Here is a 26,725-nt window from a genome sequence, read left to right as displayed (position 1 = left end):
AAATGGATCTGGTCCAGGATTAAAAACATTTGTTAGCAAATAGCAAATTACTTTAATGAAATCCGTTTCAGGTTTGCTGGATCACCCAGCTTCACTGAAGAAATTGTATCCTCTCCAGCCTTGGAGAGCTTTGATAAATTGTCTGTAATGACTGTCATTTACAAGCACATCAGAATGCACTGCTTAATTGGACAGCTAAGTGGCAAATGATATATTACGGTTTGATGTAAAATTATGCATTTGGGGGCTAACAACGAGCTGTGTGCTTTATACATTCTAGGGGCAATACATTAGGGTCAATACCAGAGAAGGATCTGGGTGTTCTGGAACATCAAAGACCTAATAATTTGCGATGAGCTTTTTTAGGAACACTGCATAAATGTGAACTTTCAGTGACATGCATAGGAGGCAATGGGAAACTTCAACTATTGCATTTATATTTTCTTTTAAGGGCTTCAATATGATTTTAATTACAAAGCCCTGATACAGCTGCTTATTTCATCCACTGTTCATCTTTAAAATAATAAAAAAGGTAGGGGGGGCTTTACAAGTGAGTGCAATGGATAGCATTTCAATTTTTTAAAAATGTGATTCCCAAACTTGTGACTTATATAAGGAATGTGAATGGAGAATCTCAAAATGTATTATTAGTACCTTGTATTTATAAAGCGCCAATATATTATGCAGTGCTTTATTGTGCTCTCACTGTAAACTGTAGTAAGTACAGAGCAATTCTGGAATATTTGTGAAAAAGCCTTTCATGAAAATGAGAAATATACAGATAAATGTAATGAATGGAATCAGCATTGCAGGGGACAGCCATGCAGGTGCAGTATAATACATGTCAACACACTTTCTTATAATAGGAATTAAGTCATATTGTACATAGAGGCAGCCATATGCATTTGTATAGGTGATGTGATTTCTATTCTGTTCCTCTATAACATCAGAAGGTTTGTGTTTTACCTCTTCTACCATGAGAAGAATAATCATTTGTTAGCATGTAGTGTAGCAAGAATGGAAAGTCCCTGGAGATATTAGAAGCCATAGGTTTTATCGTATGATGATGGCAATAGCTGCTATGACCATTACTGTAATCGCCACACAACAGCAATAATTATACTCCATCATTCTGTGTTTATGTAACTAGCCAGGTTCTATGTGGTTTTTGGATCTCAGTATATCTGTCCTCCAACCTCTCTCTAAAGCTTCTATTGCTTATCTCTTCTCTCCATGGCTGTGTCTTGCTTTATATTTCCCTTAGGCCAAATTGTCAACATAACAAATCATATTCTTGCTAAAAGCAAAGCAATTATCGCTTTGGTACCTCTGTTCAAAGCTGGTAAACTGGATTGATGGAGGTTGCAGTGGGAGACATGGCTGCAGTGATATCAGGAGCTGGTACAGGTGATAGTCCTGATAAAAGCATCTCTTTCAAAATTTCCTTTCTGTCATACAGTTGTTCTACTGTTATACTATACTCCTATAATCCTGCTATATAACCAGTATACTGGGAGGAATTTATTTTCTTTATTTGACCTAGTATTAATTGGCGATCTAGAAATTGGTAATTGTTATTGGGATTTAGATGGGGCATTAAATCTCAGTAAAGTTTATAGTAATAGTCTTAAAACTTCTTTACACCTTTAGGGCAATGCCCAAGTCTGTCGATGGTATCAACTTGCCAGCAATCCTACCGGCCAAGTCTGTAGGACCTGAAGTTTTCTGGCACCTTTTAAAAATTGTGATTGGCCTAACCTCAGAGCAAATGTGCTAATTTGAATGGCCATAATTCTTTATGGTCAGTCCTGACTTAATACACACTGGAATTCTGAGCCTGGTATTCTTGTGGTATTGAGCAGCTAATGATATCTTAGGTGTGTTACTATATATATATATTGTAATTTGACAAGCAGGTTATGAGTGGGTGTAAACTATTTGTATTCCTTGTAACTTCTGTTCCACAATATAGAAACAGTTTGGCATAAAAAAAGAAAAACCTAATGTGAAGACATATTTATCAACAAAACTTTAGAACCTGTGACTCAGGACAAGGTTTTCCAGTCTAGGGAACTGAAAATTAGAGGAGGTTGCTTAGTCTTCAATGGGAACAGTGGATGAAAGGGGGATACTTTGTTTATCTGGAAATGGCAGATTAGTGAGAAGTTGCCTTGTCTAAATGAAAAGGGCATTTTAGTGGGGATTGCCTAGTCCTATATGGGAACGATGGATTAAACTGGGCCTATCACCACAAATTTTATTTTATATAAAAGGGTAGATAACCCTTTTACAGGAGGATAGGCCACCCAATCTTGCGTTTGTGCATGCAAGACCAGGTGACGTAAGCAGAAGCTAGAAAACAAAGGGAAAAGATGGCTAGGGACAAAGAATCCAGGACAGCGCGGAACCAAATTGAAGGCAATTATGGAGGGATCGAGGGCTCTGCAGAAGTAAATGTGTCATTTTTTTTTATTTTATTGACCACTCCACTTTACGGGAGGTTACCTAGTTTTTATGGGAATGGCAGGTTAGGGGAGGTGGTCTTTTATATATTAGAACAGCAGAAAAAAAAATGTTTTTTTTGGAGGGGGGGGTTGTATGGGTACACTAGTTTGTATGGGAATGGTATTTTAGGGAAGGTTGCCTATTCTGTATAGGAACGGCAGATTAAGGGGGGTTACCTAGTCTATATTGGAATGGCAAAAAAGGGAAGGTTTTTTAGTCTTCCTTCTTCTGTCATGCATTTCCATTTTTATATTTTTCTCTAACCAGTTTTCCAGTTATGAAACTCTTTTAATGTATGCACAATTTAGGGACAAATGTAATAGCATAGCTGCTAACTTAAAAGCAATGCATAGTACTGATTTTTCAGTCCCTGTGTCCCAGATGGTAAGAGACCAATTAGAGGAAAATTTCAAGACAAAAATGAAACCTCCTATTTGTTTGCTACCCCTGCGTATTCTAGGATAATTATACCTCAGTGGCTAAACAGCTACCAAAAGGTTAATAATAAACACGTTCATTATCTAAACAGAAACCACTCCAATTTCCTAGCTTATGTGGAGACAGTAATACAGTGCAGTATTTGCATACTCTAGCAATTGTACGCCATAAAATAAAGGGGTAAGGAAGCATGGGCAAAATGAAGGTGGGCCGAAGTCTGTATAACGCTGGCCAGTGTTTTCTATGGTCAAACATAGACTGCTACAGGTTGTAACTGCCAATTACAGGTCTATTTTTTTTTTTTTTTTTTACAAACCATGACCCCTTTTTACTCCTTTCATTGAGGTATTTATTTCATGTGCAGTAGCACCCTCTGATTAACCCTGGTTTTGCACTACAGTAATAAAACCAAAGAACAAATTTGTTTTGGGGATTTTAACGGTGCACAGCAATCATAAACAATTACACACTTACATGAACAAACCAATATGAAAAGCATAAAACCATTTATTTTTAATTTACATAAAAAACATGTGTTATTCTATTAAACACAGACCAACTAATCCTCATCTTAATGAATCACATATATTTATTTCATCTTTTAATGTGACGCGTTTCGCTTTCAAGCTTCATCAGAAGAACAAAGCAAAGGGATTTCTTTTAATATATTCCCTTTCTTTCTTTAATGTGATTGAACACAATGGGTAAAGCAAGGATAGATAGAAAGAAGGTATATATCACACACACACTCTCTTAGCAATCACCGAGGAGTAATAATTGTAAGGAAAGGTATATCACTTATCAGTACTCAATACCATTTCTTTAGGAGAAAGAAACCACAGCATAAACTCCTTCTCCTTCTGATTTCTCCTTTCCTCACCTTTTTTGGTCTTTAATGTCCTTACAGTAATAAAATACAAATACACAAATACAAAGAACTCATATTCACTGTCAAATTTCCATTTTATGTACTATACAAAACAATGAGACAGTGATGGCCATTCAAAATAATGAGGGTTCATTCAAAATAATTTTGCGGAGATGAGGACTCCTCTGTACTTTAGAGGGAGAAGTCCATACAGCTGTGAAACCTCTATTTCTCTTAGAAATGCAAACCAGGAATGTACACATGCAAATGGTTTGCTTTATTATCCCACTCCCCCAGTTTACATTTGTTTTTGTTTTTTTACTATAACTTCATCCAGAATATTCCAGATAATGGCTGGGGCAATACCTGGTATTTTGAAGTAAAGTAGAGCACACAATTTACTGCATATAAAAGAACTGGGCCAATCCCCATTAGATAATCACATGCAATGTATAGTTATATGTAAACTAGAACTTGAGCAACTATTTGCTTAGACAGGGATGGCTTTTTTTTTTGTTCCAGCAAAGAGATCTGGGAGCAAAGGAAATGAGTGGTATGGATGGTTGGGGTCTTGGGGCTTAGTGTTTTCTTGGGTTGTTAGGTAGGATGTAAATAATTATAATTGAGGTGCTTGAGGTCAGTGTTTGGTGTCTGTTTGAATAGGGTGTGGGACCAATATTTGGTGTGGAGTCTTCGGAGTGATGTGAGCAAGGCTGGAGTAAACAAAGTTTTTGATTTACAAGTGCAGTGCAGCTGGAAACAGTAATATCATGGTTGGTTCAGCACAATGCTAGATCCCAGGTTTAACTCTTAGCTTTGTCACATAACCTGCAAAGAGTTTGCATGTTCTCCTTGTGTTTGCTTGGGGTTCCACTGGGCACTCCAGTTTTCTCCTACATCCCAAAAACACACTGGTACGTTAATTGGCTTCCCCCCAAAAAAATTGGCTTGAGACTGTATTAAAGACATGTGACTATGGTAGGGATATTAGATTGTGAGCCCCCTTTGAGGAACAGTTAGTGATATAACTATGGTCTTTGCAAAGCTTTGTGTAATATGTTGGCACTATATATATATATTTATAAATATACACAAAAAAAATTAAGAATGTTACCGCAGATCCCCTTCTTAAAGAACCAGCTTCTGCACATTTGACAGCTGACTATTCATCCTGTATGGGGTTACCGCAGAGAGATGCTGCCATGTACCAGTAGAGGACACAACTCACTGCATGTGAAAGAACTGGACAATGAACAATCCCCGTTTATAGTCCTGTGTAAACTAAAGCGTAAGCAACTATTGCTTACACAGGGAAAACCTTTCTTTCTCTTCCAGCCAAGATATCTGGAAGAGTTTGTGCTGTCTCAATGACAATAAATAAAAGACCGTAGTTTATATCTACACATCATGTTAATGCCAAAAATGACAGCGGGTTGCTGTCACTTAGCATGAACCTAGCCATATACTTTTTATGGCTTGTATATTGCCTGAAATTTGTGACTTAATTTTTTGGTTTATGTTGTTGTTACACTATTGGATATGATACATTTTTTATTTTTAAGTGCTGCTCTTGTTAATATTAGGAGGCCTGCGGGCCACAAAAGGTGTGTTTGTTTTTAGTTGGGAATTACTGGGAAGGCGGGCTTAGTGGGGATGGAGTCATTAAGACGGATTAAGACTGCCAAAGTCATGTAAAAATTGCTCTGTTCCAGAAGGGGTATACATTTGTGCAAGCTGAAGTGGGTTCAAATTTTGTTAAACATAAAATGAGATCCAAAAATATTTTTTCATTTCAGTATTTTATTTTAACTTTTCATGCGGTGTTAAAAACCCAAAAGTACAGAATTATTTACACATTCACAATACAACTTTACAAGATATCTACACGTTAAAGTACTCTACAGAACAGGATAGAGCAACTTATTTCAATGGTTACTTTTATATGCTGGACGAATATAAAAAAAGATACAATCTGATTTAACCTTTGCACAAATGGATAAAGCACTTTTTAATTAAATTATTTTTATAGCCTAAATTGAATGTTAGAAACATCAACATAAATACTGATAGAACTCACATTACGATCTACAAGGCAGTACAATGTTATCCAAGTTAACAGAGTTTGTGGTTTGGCTTTTCAGGCTCTAGTGCTCACACCACAATCTTACACATGAAAACACATCAGCATTTTCACTGAAAGAAAAATCCCGAATGACAACGTTGACATAAATTGCATAACTGGTAGGAATTAAATTAAAATATTGCCCCAAATCTAAAAATTAGAGTTCTCAGCTTTGGCCACAAGAAATACAGTTCAACATGTTTTTATATGCTTTTTGTATAGACCATTTTTTTATATAGAAAAAAAATAGTGAAGTAATGAATTTTATTTCCCTTCTCTGTATAAAATATATTCTAGTTAGACACAAATTTAGCTGAAGGTTCCTTTCGAGTAATACTAAATGCATCCTCTGCTTTGGGAACAGTCTACATTATGGACAATAAACATGGTTTAAACATCTTTTGAGTTACAAAAAAAGAACAAAAATTCTGAACTAAAACATTTGCATTAAACATCAGTGACAGAGAGGTACTTGTAAACACATTGCACAGTTCTAGCAGGTGCTGCATTAGATTAGAAATCTTCAGCAATTTGGGATTTCGATACTTTTTGTTCTGGAGCAGGCATTTGTCATTAGTAGTGTTCCAATCACAAGCGGTGTTCCGAGACTGTGTCCTTCCTCCTATCTAGTTGTCAATAGGGCTCAATCTGGAGATTTCTAACACTCGTAAGATAAGGTGTGCTATACTGAACGCACTTGACATACTATAATAATTTGTATTTTTATGAATAAGGCACAAAATGCACAGATTCAGGTACCCTCACACTCCTATTTACAAAATATAGTCATTACCTGCATGACCAAAGAAATCACTCATACATGTAATAGATGTGTTTTAATTGCACTACTTTATAAACTTCCTATACTATTTCGGGCAGTGTGACCAATTTACGCATTTAATAAGCTTTTATGTAACCCTGCTGCAGTTTTGAAGTTTTTCTCCATCACACCTTAAATTGCATTTGAAAGGCTGCACTGCTGTTTAAAGGCTGTAAATGCTTTGGTGGCCCTAATGCATCGATTTATTGCACAGAGCCAACCCAACATCAAGGTGTTTTTTTTTCTAAAGCAGATCAAATTGCCTGGTCCTGTGCCAAAACAAAATAAACTGGGTCAAAGAAAAAATTCTAAAACTAAATACCAAACAACAAACCTCGTAGGAGGTTGACTGTTGACCATCATTGGCTTTCTCCGAGGATCCCCTTTGGGAAAATCTGGCACTAAATTTGTTAATTGTCACTGGGTCTACGTTTTTATCCTGCTGTTTGATGACTGTCCTCTAATGACACTCCAGGACTATACATACTTTTACTTATGCAGGAAACGCTTCCAAGTGTTATGACACCACAGACCCGCAGCTGTTTATAAGCAAGGCAGATGGTTCATTACCACATTGCAACAGATCAGCAATGTGCACAAATCCTCCGCATTGACATAGGTCACAAGAATGTAGTGGGTCAGACTAATACATTTTAAAATCTACTCATGTAACATTTTAACAGGCACTGCATCATAGGTTTTGTGTTGTGTTTAAACCTTGTTACGAGTTTGCTTTAAATGTGCCCTTGTTAGACACCTGAAAGTTAAATTGCCCTTAAATAAAATGAAAGTTGATGAACAAGACATGGCTGTAAAGAAAACATTATGAGACAAACATAAGTGTGTTAATAATGCAAACCACAAATAAGGGATGGAGTATATACTTCAGGCACATTTTCAGGCTTATTCACTAAAGCAGTGCAAAGAGCACTGATAATGTGCAAAATGCAGCAATCTGAGGCAACCAATTAGATTTGACTTTACTGTAGTCAGACTGGATGGAAATCATTTTGATTGCTTTGGGTTACTGCGTTTTGCTCTTTGCCTTATTTAATAAACCCATTTATGTTAATGTTTCTAATAGACTGCACATCTGAGTAGACAGGAAACATATAAAAATGACAGCTCTTGCATATATAGTTGTGACTCTTACCAGATGATGTGTAATGAATGTTTGTATTTTAGGGCATGTTGGCAGCCATGTAACAAGTTATCTGAGCCCTACCCACATGGAATGGCCAAGTGTTTTACCATCCGCCTGAAGGCAGGCATAGCTGGGTAGGACAGCGATGGCTTTTTAAAGACTGCTTACATGAGCCAAAATTTTGGTGATCACATAAATTTTAACAGGGAAAAATCTGAGCTATTCTATGGCTAAAATCATCATTGAAAAATAGAGACTTTCTTTTTGTATACTTTTACCACTTCTGCCCTTTTAAAACAACTTATGACATACATACAAGTAACAGTTTTTTCAATGTCAAAGAAAAAGCAAGCACTTCCTTAATAAAACTATTAGTGCAGGTCATTTCCTCTAACATTAGTAAAGATCAATTTAGATTTTTCAATAAAATCAATTTGGTTTATAAAATAATGCCCCCCAACTTGTTCAAATGTTCCTGAACAATATCTGGACAACAACAACCTATGTTTTTGGAATTCTCACCCCTCTGTGAGCTGAATTATGACAGTCACACTAAAACCAATATATTTTTAATATCTGTATTCTTTAAAACTGCTACAAAGGACATTTGTAAATGAAGACATGGATAAAATTGCAGTGCTCGTGTTTGAACACAACATGTATGGGTTAACCAGGGCAAATTGCTTTGGTGGCACTCTTGATAGTATAGGAATCACTATATTTAATGAATACTTAAGTTTCAACAAAAACCTTCCTGGGGTCTATTTATAATGCAGCAAATCTAACATTCACTAAAACTTTCTCTGGTTGAAAATCTTCCAGGTCCATGTGTTTCAATAGCAGTATTTGATTCTCCACCAAGAAATGTTTCAGTGAATGTCAGATTTGCTGATTTATAAATGGACCCCCTAGAATTTGAAGCCTCATAATCTGTTAACAGTTCTTACCATTTATATGTTTATTGTAAGAAATACCATTTGTGGTTTTAAAACAAAAAATCAGTGCAAATTCTTTTACTAGGTTTCCTTGCAATCCCTTCAGTCCCCAGTCTCCTGCTGGTTAACTAGTAGTTTCATTTAAGGAGGCCTGCATTTTCATTGATGGAAATCCAGTACATAAAAAAGATTTGCCAGTATACTAGCCATTGTGAATTTCCTTTAACACCAACTTAAATCAATGGGATTCAGTTCACACTGGCTAGGCACGCTGAGCTACTAACTGATGCCAAGAAGAAACGCGCATGAATATACATAAATGCAGATTCTCCCCAGCATGTCCAGTGAACTACACAATATTTTAAATTAGCAGCATAACAGTTCTAAGAAATCTTTACATTCTTGCACAAAGTACCTTGTTCAGCCAAGTCAATTATCTGGAAGGCAGGAGGGAGATGGATGTTAACCCTCAGCAACTCTCCCAGTAGAATACTTGTGGAAAGGAACGATCTGTTTGTCCAGTCATGCTCATTGTAAACATTTGCACAGCATAGAAATTGCAGTGAGAATCTTTCCGTGCACTAAACAAGCGCACATCAAGAGTATTTACGGCATACAGAGATGCTACAAATGACCAACGATATGTATCTGACTTCGGATAGAAGGTACATCACCTAAAATGCAAACTTTTACCAAGACACTTTTCTGACTCTCTTGTGCAAGAGGCAAGGTGAATTCATATTATGTTCACATTTAATGGGATGACTACACACTGTGGCAGTTTGAAATGAAAGCCCATTTTTTTCAAGTATATTTAAATTCTTAGTACTGTATCAGGTTTTTGTAATTGCAAGGTAGCCCCAACTGTGCTACATGTCCACTTATGTCCATTCACTTACTATCTTCAAACAAAAGAAGCAAAATGACCAGCACTTTCCTTTGTTTTGTTCATTACAAGCATAGTTTGCAGTTCGCATGTCCTGGCAAGACTTAATATTACCAAACTAAAGACCATTTCTTTGGTCTCCCATGTGGGGACTGGTTCGGCAAGCGAGCTTCTCTCTGCCTGAAAAGTTTTACTAGAACACAACGTGTTATACCCATACACATTTTAAACAAGGTGATAGGTCTCAGTAGCTATATTTATTATGCTGTCTGACAGTTGTAGTTTGTGGGGCAAATGAAGGTTTTGGTGGCACGTCAGGCTTTATGGAAGTTGTCCTCTTTATTCCCATACGAGGGAGAGTTCCATGTCCTGTATAACTGCTTTGCCGTGATAAGGAAGTCTGTTGATGAACTATAACAGGTGTTCCTTGCATGTAGTCCATCCTTGGGTTAGGACTTGGAGGCATATATCCACCTCTATTAACACTAGGTTGTCTTGAAATCAAGACACCATTTGGTGAGTTCATAGTTTTGGGCATTGCTGATATTGAATGCCTCTGTGAAGAGTTTTTATGGTAACTTCTTTGTGATTCTAAAGATGACATTTGTCCATTTGGGGTAGAAGGCACATCCACCCGTTTTGTTGGGCTATTTCGCGGAAGAGTTGAAGAAGGGGAGTACAAGGATGCCTCCCTATTTGGAACTTTAGGTGGAATTTCAGACATGTTCCCCATTGTGTCGAGCATTAATGTTTGATGGGGTGCCTGGTGGGTATTTTGATGAGCTACTTGTATATCTGCCATTATAGCTTTGGGATTTCCAGCAGATTCATTCAGATGCTTTAGAAAGTCATTTAATGTATTTCTAGAATCCACTGAACGTCGATGATCTCTTTTACTTGACTGTTTAACCAAAGAATGCTCAATATTATGAAGCTTTTTCTCTGATTTGTGAGCGTTGGAATTTGAAAAAGAAGTATTGTAATCATGGGTGGCATTTGGAAGAACAACCGCACTTGGGATCTGTCCATGAGCAAGAGGAGAATGAGGGGGAGGGCTTGAAGGGAAAAACTGTGGACTTTTAAGAGGTGTTTCTTTTCGTGAAATATTTAAATTATTTTGCGTCTTTTCCCATTGGTTTTTGATAGGCTGTAAGCTCTTCTGCTGAAGCACTGGTGTAGACTCAGGTGTTGGAAGTGCAGCTAGTTCTGGAGGCTGTCCTTGAACATCCATCATGATGCCCTTAGTTTCACCATTGGGCGGCAGTTCTTTTCTACTAGTTAGTATATTAGTATAGTGTTTAGGTGAATCAATGCTTTGTTGATATTCTTTAACAGGGCTGTCAAACAAACCATTAAGTTTGGCAAAGCTTCCACTGGAATCGGTACAGGACTGTGCAGACTCGGCATCCTTGTGTATTTTTCTGGTTTTCCGTACAAACATTTCACGGTAGCAGTAGACAACAACTCCTGCTATGAAAGCTCCAAGTACAAACGCAGCCAGAACACAAGTGATCAGAACATTCATATGCACCATTTGATTTGATTCTCCCGACTGTACTTCCCACCTTACACCTGTAAAAATAAACAGATGCCAATTTTTTAATATATATCACTGCAACTCAGAATAAGACATAGGTCTTAAAAATAGTGACAGCTCATTAAATGTGTTTATCTAAATAGGATCATTTGCATTCCATTCTCAGTCTCTCTTCTTATTAATCCTTGTGTCAGTCAGGATGGAAAACAGCTTGGAGAGGATAAATGATTAACTTAAAAATAAAATTAAGTGACAGCTACAACATACATATGGGCAATTACTGCTTGCTATAAGTATGGAGTGTTTATTGCAATACAGTATAAAAGGTAGCTGGAAGTTTAGCTGGAAATCTCATTCATATAGGTTTTATGGCGGAACAGAAAATCCAGGTATTTTCTGGAAAACTATTATTTGTAGCTAGATTTTTTTAAACAAACCCTGCTTGGACAGAACCTTTCCGTGGCCAATTTCTGGATGGTTTGGATTGCAATTTGTTCTACTTTCCTGTGATAGAAAACCTGTGCTCAGAGCCATGTTTATTTATGCTAATAAGATTTTTACAGCTGTGATACGATTACACAGAGTCAAGGTCAGAAAAAGCAGCGCACAGTCACATAATAATGCTGATGAAAGTCAGAAGGTAAAAAGGAATGTATTCTTTCTTTTAACACTTAATAAAAAAAAAATGTCACAGCATGCAAAATCATGAACATATTAGAAATGGACCCACGGTCATGTTTTACACATTTCATGTATTCTTTTTTTGGAAATAACATTAGCCAAGTTTTTCCTTCACAGAACTCACCTCAGTCCATGGATCCTGTGCATTTCTAGAAACTCTGAGCTTCTCATTTAGCAAACAGATCAACACTTGCCAGATTACCATAGAGAACCTTCTCTAGATGACTGGCAATGGTTAGGAAATATGTAACCAGAAGAAATTAATTGTTAACCCGTTCATCAAAATCCAACTATAGTCTACCAAAGTAGTCTAGACTTCATCTATTTTCCCAGAACTGGTAAATGTATAATCCGTACATATAAAATCTGTGCTCTTTTTTTGGCTGGGGCCACACATAAAGCTAAAGACAATACAAACCACAGAATATTTACCCTAAATGAATACAATATGCTTTATACATGTGGCCTAGAAGAACAACATTAATGTTAATTGTTTTTCACTATTGAAAAGGTAAGTCAGCAACCACAGACATACAAGAAGTTAAAAGGCTCATACACAGATAGAGATAAATCTTTAAAAAGTTGTAAACACAGCTGGTTGGAACAGTTCCTACTTGAGTGAACTACTTCATTCTGCTAATGCAGTGTTTTGATGAAGAATTAGTACTAGAACTACAGAGAAAGCTGGATTCTGTTAGTGGGAAGGCCTTTGAACATTTAGCAAGAAATGCTCCGGGTTATCAGATTTGTTGGCAGTGCACAAAGAAAAACAAAACTTAAAACACACAAATTAGAACAGAAGAACTCAAAAGGAAAACAGAAAAACAGACAAAATAAATAGTTTAAAATGAAAAGGAAAAAACACTTAACCAAGCACTACAAAATGAAAAAAGTGAAATATAAAAGAAATGCATATCCATACTAGACTAGACTTGATTTTTGTTAAGTATTCATATGTGGAAAATCGCACACTAAGTGCCAAACTACACTAATGAATTAAAGTGCATGTAAGACTTCTCCCTGGGCACTCCCTGCTAGAGCTACCCCCACCAACATAGAGGGACTGCTATGCATGTTGGTTAATACATGTACTAAAACACACCAGCATGCATCAATGTGGTTTTTAACCAATAAAAAAGTTTCAGAATATATATTGGCCCTTTGACTAACCCTCATGTGTTCTGTATATCTCAGTGGCTGGTCAAATGTAATGTCCCAATATTTGCAAGAAACTTAACATTTTCAAAGGGTTATCCATGTTTGAGTTTAGAATTAATGGGGTTTTACCATTAAAAACAATGGGTTCATTATATTAATATTAAAAGGCATCCTTGCTGAAAATAAGCTGGTCCGTGCAACGCAACTCTTGCTTTCCATCACAGAGCTGGGAAACTATTTTAAATAGAGAAGGTCTCTTTAGTTGACAGTGTTTCCTATTAAGCTGTTAATGCGCGTTCTAACTGAATGAACAGAGACAGGTTTTTTTTTTTGACACAGTGACGTGGCCATCTGTTGATCTTTTTGATTCAATTAAAAAAAGAAAAAATATCAGCGTGGGCTAACTCTGGAGTTCTGGAAAAATGCCTATATCATCATTTATTAAGAATATCTCTGCCATATCAAACTTAATAGCTATGTGATGCTTCTCGATAAAACAAAACGGCAAATAATCATAAAACAAAAAAAAGCAAAAAATGATATAATAAGAAATGCAAAAAAAACAAAACCAAATGCATTAAAAATGCATTCAACATAAATAAAGCTTAAAAATAATAATACACTGCCATTCCTGAGTGGAAACATCCCACAATAACCTAACAGCAATTACATTCATCACTGTACACTGTCCATGTTTTATATATAAAATAAGCTGACATAATGACCAGCCCATCTAAAATGATAAAACCTTTAAAACATGAGTAATGTACAGTTTTGATACAACGATAAATGTAATCTGTAGGTGGAAGGTTTGCACTCAGTCTACAACATTCCCCTTGAAGGCCTTACCATTTGGGACACCAGTTAATGTATCAGTATAATCAGAGGTGTTTGGATCATCTTCTTGGACAAATTTCCGGGAGCCAGTCATTCTGGGTTTCCAGGAATCAATCACTTTAGGGAGAATGACTGGATTACTTGTCATTGTGGTTACAGAGGTGGTGGGAACTTCAATGTCTGTGGTAGCAAACAAATGTTTATTAAGTTGTATTCCAAAACACATTGCTATATATCTACCTATTCCAATGTTGTGTTGCATGTAAATTAAGGAAGTTTTTCATTTTCAGCAAAAAAAGCACAAAGTATTAATATTAGTAGCTCTGTAGCATAGATTTTTTAGAATAGGGCTAGTTTGTTCTCCTACATGCCATCCAATTGGGTACGGTTTTAAGCTTTCTAGAAGAAAGAAGGCGCATCTCCTGCAGAATTCAAGGGCAGGAATTAACCAATTTTCTGTAAACCGAAGTAACAGAAGACCAGTGGGAGTATTAGAGTACATCTAGCCATTAGATGTTTACGCTTCTTTTTGAAAGTAGAACCTACACATACCATAGAAATATTGTTTTGACCCATATAATGATACTAAGACATATGTTCATAGACTTATAATAAATTACACATTTACATAAATAGAACAAACATGTAACACCCAGTAATAAAAAATTTAGTAAAGGAACAGTCAAATTTAAAGATGTAATATGAATTATGTGACCATCATCTATATCCAATAGATGAAAGAAACATTCTGACAAATGTATGAAGAGCAATAATGAAAGCTGGCTGGCTTTCATGCTGTGGAAATGTCACATAGTAATTAGACTTTTAATAAAACATTTGACTCATCCATCAATAACGGGCAATTGGGTAACATGCGACCACACAAAGGTGAATTAATTATTTTGGAAAAAAATAAAATACAAACAAAAAGGACAGAGATCCATCCTTGCAATTAGTGAGTGCATGAAGTCAAAGCACAAAAATGAGGCCAACTGCGAAAGGGAGAAAGGGTAGGGTAGGGTCGGGCATAAGAGCAGAAAATGCTGAACCAAAAGAAAAGGCAGTTAATTTTAGATAAAATTAATAAAACTAACCAGATGTTGGATCGCCAAATATTTTGTAATCTGGTGTAGTTGTAGTAGGCAATTTTTCTAAAATTAAAGGAACAGGTCATCAGTAAAAAGAAACTAAAAGGAAACAAAAAAGTTATATAAAATCTCAACAAAAAGAGCAAAAAAATAAAATGTATTTTCATTTTTTTTCTTTTTTGGTATGTCCTTAAGCAGTTGCACATAGCCCAAAAATAAGATACAAAGAAAAAAATAAAAAGAAAAAATACATTTCACATGTTCTTTTCATTAACTGCAAGATAGCTAAGCCCATGAAAAAAATAAGTTAAATTGAAAGGTGGTATGTGCATTATGAATGCATTCTGTATACTAATCTACAAAGCACAAATTAAAAGGCTCTAATGAGATTAGTAAAGGGTTGGTCTTTACCATGGCAGTCTCCGAGCTGTGCTGTGTTACCATGTTCCACATCCTGTTCATACCCAAAACTGTAATGGAAAAAAGAAAAACACAAATTAGATTTACTGCAGAATAAGACCAGAGCAAGTAGTGTTCAATTTTAAATGTACAAAGAAAAAAAAATACATCTGAGAAGCAGGTTTCAACAAGAAAAACTGTATTGTGTATACATAGAAAGCCAATTTATGCTTGTTTGTACAGGAGAACTGTTGTGTGATAATTAATAGGATTCTCCAGAGGAGCAATACTTCACCTCCCAACTGGATTCAAAGCAGATATTACAATCCTCGCAAGGATTAATGTTTTCTGTCTCCTAAGTATTACGTTAGAAATGCCAAATAAAATACACAGTAATTTCTGTCACTAAACTAAAATTATTTCATTCTCCCTGCAGTCATACTGGTAACAAGAAGAAATGCACAAGCCTAATAAAACTGTTTAGAAGCTCTAATAAACAGAAATCTATCAGGTTATTTTTTTAACAGTTGGAGGGTGATTACACTTACAACATGCCCGGCTTGACTCTGCCACAGGTTTCATGGTTTAACCACCCGCAATAAGGATCTCTTGAACTGATGCAAGACCTACGGATAAATGAGAAAGAATTTGTCAGGCATGTTCATACTTTGTAATAAATCTCAACTAGCAATAACTCATATACAACAATTGTACATACTTTTTGCAGGAGCCGTATCGCTCGCAACGGCTTAGAGGCAGACGGACAATGCATCCTGAAAAGGCTACAAATAAGGAGTGGTGGTCTTTGTCCATTTGGAGGGACAAGACTTTCCGATCCTCTTCGCTGTCTCCATAACATCTGCAGGAGCAATGTAGATAGGAAAGCAATTAGTCAAGCTGTGCATTTATATAAAATATAATGTATCCTTATTTTTCCAAAACACCAAAAAACTTTATAAAAAAGAAAGTAATGGGATCTCATAATGATTTCAAGGGGTGTCTGCCTCCTATTCTGGGAACATAAAGAGGAGAAACTAGCAGCTATGGGTAGCAAGAACTGTACAGTAGTGTGGTGCTATGTTCTACAAGTCATAGCAACCAAATAAAGTTCATCCTTTACCTGATCTCCCAAATCCTTACAATTGCATTCTATTATCTTTGCTATTCCAAGTTTATATTTGATAAGCATTTTTAGTTAAAAGCACCAATTTCTCCTTATTTCCAAAAGAAATAAGCAGATTGCAAATATGCATTTGTAAAGGAGAGTACCTTGCAAGTGAAATCAATACATTTGTTTTGTACAAGGTAATGCTTACTTTGCACGGTTGTAAGCATCAATTTCTTCCAGTAATACACTGTCATTCAAAGAAAATGGATTAGTCTTGGCCAAGATCTTTAGAACAACCCCAGCTTCCGAGCCCACAAATATGACTGTGTAGTTTAGGTATGGGCCAGCGAGATGGTCAACTGCAACAGCTGTCAATCTGTACCTGAAATAAACAAATGACAATGATGAGATTCATTGATTTAAACTTATGTGACACATTTTGTTATTACAGAAGATTAAAGTGAAATTAAAATAAAAACAATACAAACATGTGAGCAGGCAGACAGCCTATTGCATGAGATAGGGTAGCTTTCTCCTGGAAAAACACAAACTTCCCTGCCTTTTGTTTGCAATCTTCACTAGAATTTAAATGTGCGTGCACAGCTCAGTTTACATTTTGGGCACCTTTCTATCAGAACTAATAAACTCCAATGTGCATGCCAAGATGGCCAAAGATCATGAATCCATAAAAGAACCAGGAGAAGATGTTGGCACTGCCAAGATAACAGGGGGAGGTAAGCTAACTTCCACCTTATATGTAAAGAGAACACCAACTAGTGTATTCTAAATTAGATAAATCGCTAGATGTGAAGTTATACTCAGCTACAATGGCAAAGGGGCCCATGAAATCCCAGAGGTTATAAAACTTATAGACACTACCTTCTAAAACAGTGATAGTTAAAAAGTTGGTCATGCATGTTTTATTCTGAGATTCCCTAAAACGGTCATGCCTCCCAAAACAATCAATTCAAGCAGTCAGTCCAAATGGTTGTTGGTAGATCTAAAGGAAATTGTACCATCAGATATATTTGTGACAGTAAAAATGTAACTTGGATACACATACTAAAAAAATAAAAAAAAGTCAACAACAGTACTATTTACACTGCACAACATTTGCCAAGTATAGACAATTCGCTTAAGGCATAATATGCCATTTTTAGCTATAATCTGCTGACCTAGCACTGTTACCATTAATACACTGATGTGTTATGTCTCTGTAAATTAGTTGAATGTATCCTCTAATGATTGCCCAATTTTAAAAAATGCATTTATTCTGTCTAGTTCTAGTCATTTTCCTCATGATTTAAAAACATTGCCCAGTATCCAAAAGAAGTTTGATTGCGGATATCATACCTGACACGGGTTTTTGTGAACCAAGGTTCTTCACTGGTTGAAGGGACTGCAGAGTCCATTAATGGATGAGATTTGATAAAAGCCAGAGTTTCATCTGGAAATTCAGTGGAAGACCTATAACCTTCAGCAAGACCGTGTCTTGCACAGCAGCCAGGCCTAAAACAAATAAAAAATACAGCCTCAATAAAACCGCCAACACAGTTCTTTATGACTTTAAAAGCCAATTCTTTATTAATTCTCTAAGTGGAACACTCCTTAATTTACAGCTTTTTAAGTTCCCCTACCCCCATACCTTGGTTTTGGTACTTTGTCTTCAGGTACAGCTGTCCAAACAGAGTCTGGAGTCTTTTGTTCTTTAAATCTTCCTCTGAAAGCCTTCTCAATGTCATCCATCGTAAAAGCACAAACCGCTGAACCTGGTATACTAAGAGCGGAGAAAGAAGAAAAAAATCTTTCTGGTTTCACAATACAATAGAAGCATTTGTAAAGCCAAAAGGAAAGTAAAGGTCTTCATTTGATGTCAGAATATTTCTCTCTTTACCTATTAAGCTGTGTAGTAAACACTCCAACAACAGTGGGAATTCCATTGATTTCTATTATGTCAGTTATAGACTGCAGAACATCAAAGTAGAAGAAAGAATCCCCTGGAACAGAGCAGTTGAGTCTTGCCTTCACAAATGAAGTCCAGTGTTTCTCCAGGACTCTCTGTGAACCTCCGAGGTCATTTTTACATATACGGGCTACACGAGAATGCACAGCCTGAAAATGGGAACCAAAGCAAAAAGTTGTTAGAAAATGGTAATGCACAAGAAAAAGATTCCAAAAGTATTTAGAATAAGATTTTCAATTTCAATATAAGAAATTGTTCAGATAGTTCTGATCTAACACTGCAACCTTTTACTAAATTAAAACTGCTGGCCCTGCTTATAAAAACTATATTATCTACAAAATGGAGATCTGCCTATAGCCACCCAGAGTCTTATGTTTAGGGAAATAGAAGATATAATCACCATTCCCTATTTTTCCTTTAAAAATTTGCTACATTGTTGCTAAATAATTTGAGTATGCATTAATTAAAAAAAATATTTGTTCCCATTTTAAAATTTAATTTTACATTTAAATGTTTGGAATTGTGTGCCATAAATGAAAGGTAAATACTATTTTAATAAAGCTTTTACTGCTGTATTAGACAATATAGACACGTGTAAGCTCTTCTCTTCCCTGTTTATTAACACTTGTAGAAGTTGGGTTTAAACAAGAGCTTTAGTTTATGTGAATTAGTTACTGAAAGAAAGCAGACCGTATTTAACTGAAGCCTGATGTCCATTTTAATGCACTGCTGAGCAAAGCCTATAACATTCACGCAAATCCCCCACCTTTTGTGAAGTCTTTAATTAACCATGTGTAAACGGTTGAATAATTTACAGTGGAATGTCTATAATGCAGCCAAAGTATCATAAACTGCATTTGTGTCATTTAAATATTTAACATTTGGGAGGCACAATGGTACCTCTGTTGAAATCTAAACATATTTATATGTTTAATCCGTGCCAAAAAATAAAGTGGTTTCCTAATCAGGGTCATGCAGCATCCTGCCAGCCATTTTTGCTCTTGAAAAATTCCATCTATTATTAGTAATATTATTTATTTTGCTCAGTTTAGACAAAGCAAAGTGAAACACACCTGGGCCATACAATTGTAGATCAGGCTTTTTAGGTCATGTAAAGTCCAGCTTTGAAGATTAATTAGGGAAAAGATTGAAGCAAATATCACTCTAACAGAAACTGTGGTTAAAGAGCGGATGAAAATGAACAGCCCTGAGGCTAATGGATATTTTCATAATAGCGGATAGATTTATCAAGTGCTGGCTTGTTAATCAAAATCCAGGCTGCTTTTTATATTTGCAAACTGTAAGGCTGCTTAATATCAAAATACAGAAATCATTATTTATGTGTCTCTAGTACAGGGTAATGTGCAAAAATATACCAAAGAATTAATACCATTCTATAATAAATCTTTGTACAGTCAACGCAAACATTCTTTAGCTATTTACTTTCTATTCTGTCACCATAGCCATATTAACAAAAGAACCCTCCCACAAAACACAGTATTGAGCAGATATCAGATAGGAAAAAAATACCAATAAATGTACAACAACTGTATACCAATCTATCTTGATTTTAAGCTTATGCAATACCCTGCACAGCAAGACTGAGAAAGGGGGGGGGGGGGGACATAATATTAGGCCAAGCAGACAATACAAAGTTGCTCTTCCAATCATGATCCAATTAGTGTACGATAAATTTTATGTCCAGTCATTCTTAAGCTAGGTACGTACACTCGTGCAATAATTGTCATTAGAAAACGAATGACTAACGACAGAACAACGATTATGCACGATTATTTTGAATGATCATATTGTGTATAATTCTGTACATGCTGTAACGATACAATCGTTCAAATATAATCCACCAATAATGTATACACGCTAGATACGATTGTTTGAATGATGCAGGAAGTGACATGTAAAGGAGAAAGTGTACTGCAGAACAATCCACGATCACTGAACGACCTTACACACAATAGATTATGAACAATCGTTGCCCAATCAGATCCACTGGGGCGGTCGTTTGTTTCTAGTGCCAATCCTTGTTCATCATTGAGTCATTGTGCACTTTTTTTGTTAACGATTATCGGACGAACGGTCGCTAGTCGTTCGTTTCCAGCAATAATTATTGCACGTGTGTACGCAGCAGCCTTAGAGTATGTTCTGTCCAAACTTTGGTTATCCTTCTAAGGATATGTTCTGACCATGCTAGATTCCCCTTCCTAGGATATGTTCTGATCACACTTTAGCTACTCTTCTTAGGATATGTCCTGACCAAGCTAGGTTGCCCTTCCTAGGATATGTTTTGACCACACTTTGGTTACTCTTCTTAGGATATTTTCCGACCAAGCTTGGTTGCCCTTCCTAGGATATGTTCTGACCACACTTTGGTTACTCTTCTTAGGATATGTTCCGATCATGCTTGGTTGCCCTTCCTAGGATATGTTCTGACCACACTTTGGTTACTCTTCTTAGGATATGTTCCAATCATGCTTGGTTGCCCTTTCTAGGATATGTTCAGACTGCACTTGGTTACTCTTCCAAGGGTAAATTCAGATCATGTTTGGTTACTTTTCTACACTGTATACTTTTTAAGACCTGATAGTTCTATCAGACAGAGGTGCCTACATCATAAGGCTGGCACAACTGAATTTCAAATTATTTTGCAGGAAAGAAATTTCAAATGTGTATACAATCTGTGTGTTTAGATGTATGCCTAGAGTTAAATCTAAAACTTGGACTATAACAACAAAAAGAAAATGTACAGGAGGAGATTCCTCCATCACAATTACTAGCACCATTTCAATCACTGGAACAATTCAAAGCTTACCTTGCCCAAATTGTTATGTTCCACAGCAATCTCCCGGAAAAAGAAGTAAATGTAACTGCCGTACTCGATTGCATGCAGAAAATGTGGCTCTGGAGAAAGAGACAGAAATATGTATATTATCAAAACCGCAAAAGAAACGCAAAAGGCATCTTGAATGCAAGCAGTTTAGCCCCTGAAAGACTACAAATTCCTGACCCGAGGTAAGAATATGAGTGGGTTCCAGCTTAATTGATTTTGCAGCTTTTAATGCTGTCTAATGGAGTGTAAAAAAGCCTCAAAGGATTTACCTTAAAGCTTTTTTTTAAAAATGGAAGAATCAATCATAAACCATTTTGCAAAAAGAGAAAAAAACTATGCATTTAAAGTAAAGGCCATGATGTATCATCAGTATGCAACATTTAACTTCATCATACAGCTGTGTCATGCCTAAAAGGATCCAGGGTAGTTAATATGCATCGTATTTCTCAGAAATACTATTAAACGGAGTCACGCTTCATTCCCATATCAAGTAGGTGTCTGATCTCTATGCCATTAATAACTGCCAGGTCTTGAGTACCTTTTAGCCACTTGGAGTCATATTTAATTGTCCTCAGAGCAAATCCATCCCCCATGCTCCGATAGATCACGGCGTCACTGGCTTGGAAGTCTGCCATTGTAGCTGAGTATAACTTCCCATCTAAGAGAAAAAAGAAGAGCAAAATGCATGGTTAGATCAATAGGTTCAAAATAAAGCAATGCACTGCACAACAAATAAGTATTTTCAATGAAAGTCCTACATGAAGTATGTTCCTGAACCGACTACAAGTAATACTTGAACCTGTATTGCATAAAAAGTAAAAAAATACCACTTTTGTTTGGTAGAAATAAAATGGCAAAAATATAACGGTAGCATTATTATATAAATCATACATCAAACAAAAAAGAAATGCTTTTAACAAAAAAGGTAGGGTCTGGATCAAATAATCTGTTTAAATGTACTTAGGAAATGATACATCAATGGCTCTCCATAATTCAAGCAGAACCAACGCTTTTTCTTTTGTAATGTAATTTCTGTCGAAAGTTCCTAACAGGTTTCTTTTTTAAAGTTTCAAGTAAAGATGGAAAGTTTTAGAGACACAGCAACAGAGCCAGGATAACAGCAATGTGACCTAACAGGACTATTCATGGTCTTAGTACAGGTTTTACAGGACGGCAAGAAAAAGGTGAGGGTGGGATGTTCCATGAAAAGAAGGTCATGAAAGATTGACAGCTGCCTTATGCTTATTCCAATTAAATACACTGTTATGTGCTATTATTACCCCGAATAGATGGTGGGTCAGATTTATTAAAGCTCTCCACAACTGGAGTGGATAAACTATCATGGGAGAACTGGGGTGATCCAGCAAACCTAGTACAGATTTCAACAAATAATTAGCTATTAGTTGGGAAATGTTTTCAGTCCTGGACCAGATCCGTTTCAGGTTTGCTGGATCTCCCAGCTTCTCCCATGATAGTCCATCTTCTCCAGAATTGGGGAGCTTTAATAAATCAGGCCCAATATCTATACTATTAGGTTATTCAGCTCGTATATGCAAACCGGGCATCAAGTTACAGTATAATATACACTAACATTATGATAGGAATTTGCTAAACTGTATCAGTTTACACACAAGTACATATCTGTCATACAAAAAAAAGAGAGCCAAAAGGTTTTTACCAGCGAAAAGAGCCACATTGGTTTGTCTAGCGTCAAATGGGCATCTTGCCAAGCCACTAATTTCTTCTCCATCATATTCAAAAGTACTTAACTGCAAAGGTTAACCATGTAAAGTTTAGCAACAAAACAAGGCAGTAAGCCAAAAAAAGACAAAACAACCACAATATTTACACTGTTAAAGTAAAAAGACATGTTACATTACTTAATACATAATATGTGTCTTATAGTAATATATTCTAGTCATAATATTTTTTTTTATTTTTACCAGATTACATTTTAATATTTCACTGAATTCAATTATTATTACTAGAATGCTATGATCTACATTAAGCAGATGTGGAACAGTTTAGTCAGGGGTTGACCCAGAAGTCTGTGGCGTAGAAGATAGGCACATAGAATAGAACAATGCACCAATCATCTCTAGATGTCATCTCTAGATTATCCAAATTGCGTTACTATATGGTCTATCCTACCTCCGTCCCTAAGACACCCATGTAATAAACCATACATTTCACATCTACCCTGTATACTGCAAGAAATTGAAATACAATTAGAATACTTAGGGCTTTGTAACCATTACATAGGTCTGAATGAAGAATTTTACAAAAAGTAGCTCCACTTTAAATCCAGCATTGGCTTAAAATAATAGATCTGTATTCTATCGTGCTCATGAAGAGTAATGAGTATTGAGAAACATAAAAGGTGAAAAGTAATCCCTTACCCTGTAATATCTGCACATGGGATTGAAGGCGTTTGTACCGCAGACAAAGACCATCTCATCGTTTCTTGGAACAAAAACCTTGATGTAGTTATGGCATTCATCCTGAATCACAAATACATGAAGTGTTAGAAGTCTTAAGCTTCCTTTCTCTATCAGCGTCATCTTTTGATGTCTAGTCTTCAATAGGTTAGTCTAAAAAATACCTTGTGTTTGCCTTTCATTGCACAATTCTTTCGGTCTGCTTGACCCGATCTCCATGTCAACTTCTAAAGAAGCAAAATAAGCAAAGATAAATGTAAATAACATTGTCTCCTTTCCTATGCTTTTAAAAAGTCAAACCCCCTTTTGATGGCACTCACTGTAACCGGCTCACTTACTTTGCTCGGTGTGATTTCGGTCTTGTGCACTTCATTTAAATTTACGGCATAAACTTGATCTCTGTGGAAGATGAAGGAATGACACACTTTAGGAAATGGAGAGCTGGCCTGAGATTTATCCATGCATAGCATGACAAGTGTGTTTTTAGGCCTTTGAAAGACAATGCATGTGTTTAGCAGACCAGACAAATTTCTTTGTCTGAGTGAAGATAGTGAAGATTTTACTTGTTTCAAAAGAGTATCACTTTCCCTTGTCTTTTGCATGTGACCGAGCACTCTAGCTTTCTTTCCATATGTTTTTAAATGCTGGTCAATCACTGTGTCCTAGTAAGCTCCAATTGAACAAACACATCCATCTGTAAAGACTCTTTGATCAAAGTTTGTATGCATGTCTTCCAAAAAAAAAAAGAAAGATCATCAGGTTTTTCCCAACGGATATTTGGTTTTGGCTATTAAACCTTACCACAATATTTATAGGAAAACAGAATCATACTGCCCAATGTGCCAACTTAATAAAACAAATAGAATTAGCACTCGAAATACCTAACTATGAGCATTAAAAATGGGATAATAATTACAACCAATCTCACAGAAGCTACCATTTGTCTAGTCTAGCTTAACAAATGAGCATAAGACTCTGATTGCACATATGTGAATTATTGAAGTCATTTTCTGTATCTATAAATATAAATGCAAATCACAGTCTTGTATTTTAAATACCATTAAACCACATCAAACCCAAAAACATGCAGTTAGGTTATTTGGCTACCACCCAAAATTGACCTTAGACTATATTAAAGACATATGACTATAGTATGGCCATTAGATTGTGAGCCCCTAGTGCTAGTGACACGACTATGGACTTTGATGGTGCTATATAAATACTGCGTAATAATAATAATGATATATATGATTAACCTGGAAGATATTTCTATAAATGATCCAGCACAACCTAAAATCTGCATTGCATTTTTTTGCATTAAATGCAATGCACCCCAGCACATTTTAACACTTATGCATGCAAATGTTTTGTTGTTAGTGCAGTGGAGTTGGCATTTGAAATGTAATAATCTGCACTATGGTACATGCACTGTGCTGTGCATTCACAATAACACATGACAAGATAAGCATTAAATTAAAGTTTCCATCAGCACCAATTGTGAACTAGCTTCAAATGTCTATGTTATAATCCCTGGATTCTTTTACAGTTGCTGCTGTACTCGACTACAGTATATCTATGCTGCTACTAAATTGATGGACTGTGATTACTAGCAGCAGCAATGGGTAACACAAACAGCTGTTCAAGCTGCACACGCTGCAAAAAGTCAATTGCTCAGTAACTAGGTTACAAATAGCTGCAACACCAACCTTTATGTATGTAACAGAGTTTTTTCTAGTAAGAAAAAAAAACAAAACTCCAAGAATAGAAATTCTGTAGCTCCTACATAATTGCTTTTGTTATGTAGCCTTTGGAAACAATTGTATTTTTTATGCTGCCCAAAATCAGAGATCCTTTGCAGTAGGATATAGTCCTCCTTGAAGTTCTGGTTTATTTATGCTATTGTTGCATGTTTTAGTAGAGCTTCTTATCTTTGATAGTTACAGTTCTTAGAAATATTTTCCCCTCCTTGTCAGTCTTGTGATAAGCATTGTATCCAGTGAGGAAAGCTGGAACACAGTGTATCACATGGCAGCTCAGTGTGACTTTGTAGATCTTTATTACCATTCCATTACTTTCTAAGCATGAAACACAAAATACTGATAGAGATCACCGTTTTTCATTTAAACAGAAGAAACAGAAGCCTGTGTGTTAAAACGAATTGCTGAAATAAAAATACAAGTTCAATTTAAATAAAAAGATTAAAGGAAATTACCTTCCAGCAACATAAAGTGTGTCTCGAATTTTTAACATCAGTTGAAAGTCCAAGCTGTGCTGTGATTCATTGCCTGAAGGGCGTCCTCTAAATACTGGATATTGCCTTGAATCTGCAAGTTAAAATGGGATACACCATTACTTTGGATTACACAGCTCAGGAATCAATATACAGGATTGATTAGCTGTATATACTAGGTGTAGAGGGGCTTGAACTAAATCCCCGTTGCAATGTCTTGAATATAAATGAACAAAATTTGACCAATGTCAGCAAGCAGGACTCACTTTCCTTTTAAATACCATGCTCTGTAAAGTCGTCAATGTAAAGAACTCTAAGGTATAATATGAATTAATCAACACATACTGGCACTACCCCAATATTTAATCATTTATTGCAATTGACAATGGCATACAATGAAGTCACATCAACCACATCAATCAAAGTTGCTTCTGTTATAAATGTGTAGGAAATACATTTTAACATAAATAAACATTTACTTACAATGATAATCTACGATGTTGATAGGTTCATCGTCTTCAGGAAAACTAACTGCATAGACCAAAGACACCATTATCGGCACTATCCCGCCAAGAAGCCCATAGAGCCTCATGGTTCATGAAATGGATGGCTCCTCACGTTTCAAGAAGAGATTTCACCTATAAATAAAGAAAGTAACCATAAATAATCTGTGCTTTGATTGTAGCACACACTTGTGTTATGTTTCTAATTTCAATATATCCC

At 36.0% G+C, this 26,725-nt stretch overlaps 1 protein-coding gene and 1 long non-coding RNA gene across 4 annotated transcripts in view; one reads left to right on the top strand and one right to left on the bottom strand.

The window, feature by feature from the left end:
• LOC140324475 (uncharacterized) overlaps nt 1-26,640 on the top strand; it is a 159,173-nt gene extending 132,533 nt beyond the window's left edge. The window contains exons 4-5 of the long non-coding RNA XR_011919546.1: nt 21,343-21,516; nt 26,510-26,640. This is a non-coding gene — a long non-coding RNA (uncharacterized lncRNA). The remainder of the gene's footprint in view (nt 1-21,342; nt 21,517-26,509) is intronic.
• On the bottom strand, nt 4,881-26,626 carry SEMA6D (semaphorin 6D). Of its 3 annotated transcripts, XM_072402390.1 has the most exons (18): nt 26,486-26,626; nt 25,985-26,096; nt 24,111-24,171; nt 23,937-23,999; nt 23,734-23,835; nt 23,013-23,103; nt 21,873-21,992; nt 21,317-21,405; nt 18,421-18,638; nt 18,172-18,303; nt 17,880-18,035; nt 16,735-16,908; nt 16,137-16,277; nt 15,967-16,044; nt 15,431-15,489; nt 15,026-15,082; nt 13,944-14,111; nt 4,881-11,290 (listed from the first exon to the last, which is right to left on the bottom strand). In XM_072402390.1, the coding sequence occupies exons 1-18, from the start codon at nt 26,592-26,594 to the stop codon at nt 9,963-9,965; spliced, it is 3,258 nt and encodes a 1,085-aa protein (XP_072258491.1). In that variant the 5' UTR covers nt 26,595-26,626; the 3' UTR covers nt 4,881-9,962. The 3 variants fall into 3 exon arrangements, with proteins under 3 accessions (XP_072258491.1, XP_072258492.1, XP_072258493.1); XM_072402391.1 differs by lacking the exon at nt 13,944-14,111 and having other exon boundaries at nt 4,882-11,290; XM_072402392.1 differs by lacking the exons at nt 13,944-14,111; nt 15,026-15,082 and having other exon boundaries at nt 4,887-11,290.
• Nucleotides 26,641-26,725: the final 85 nt, after the last annotated feature.

The sequence above is a fragment of the Pyxicephalus adspersus genome, chromosome 2 (genome assembly GCF_032062135.1).
Source record: "Pyxicephalus adspersus chromosome 2, UCB_Pads_2.0, whole genome shotgun sequence".
Classification (NCBI taxonomy): Eukaryota; Metazoa; Chordata; class Amphibia; order Anura; family Pyxicephalidae; genus Pyxicephalus; species Pyxicephalus adspersus.
The sequence above is the reverse complement of the archived record's forward strand: the minus strand, read 5'-3'. Positions and strand labels throughout refer to the sequence as shown.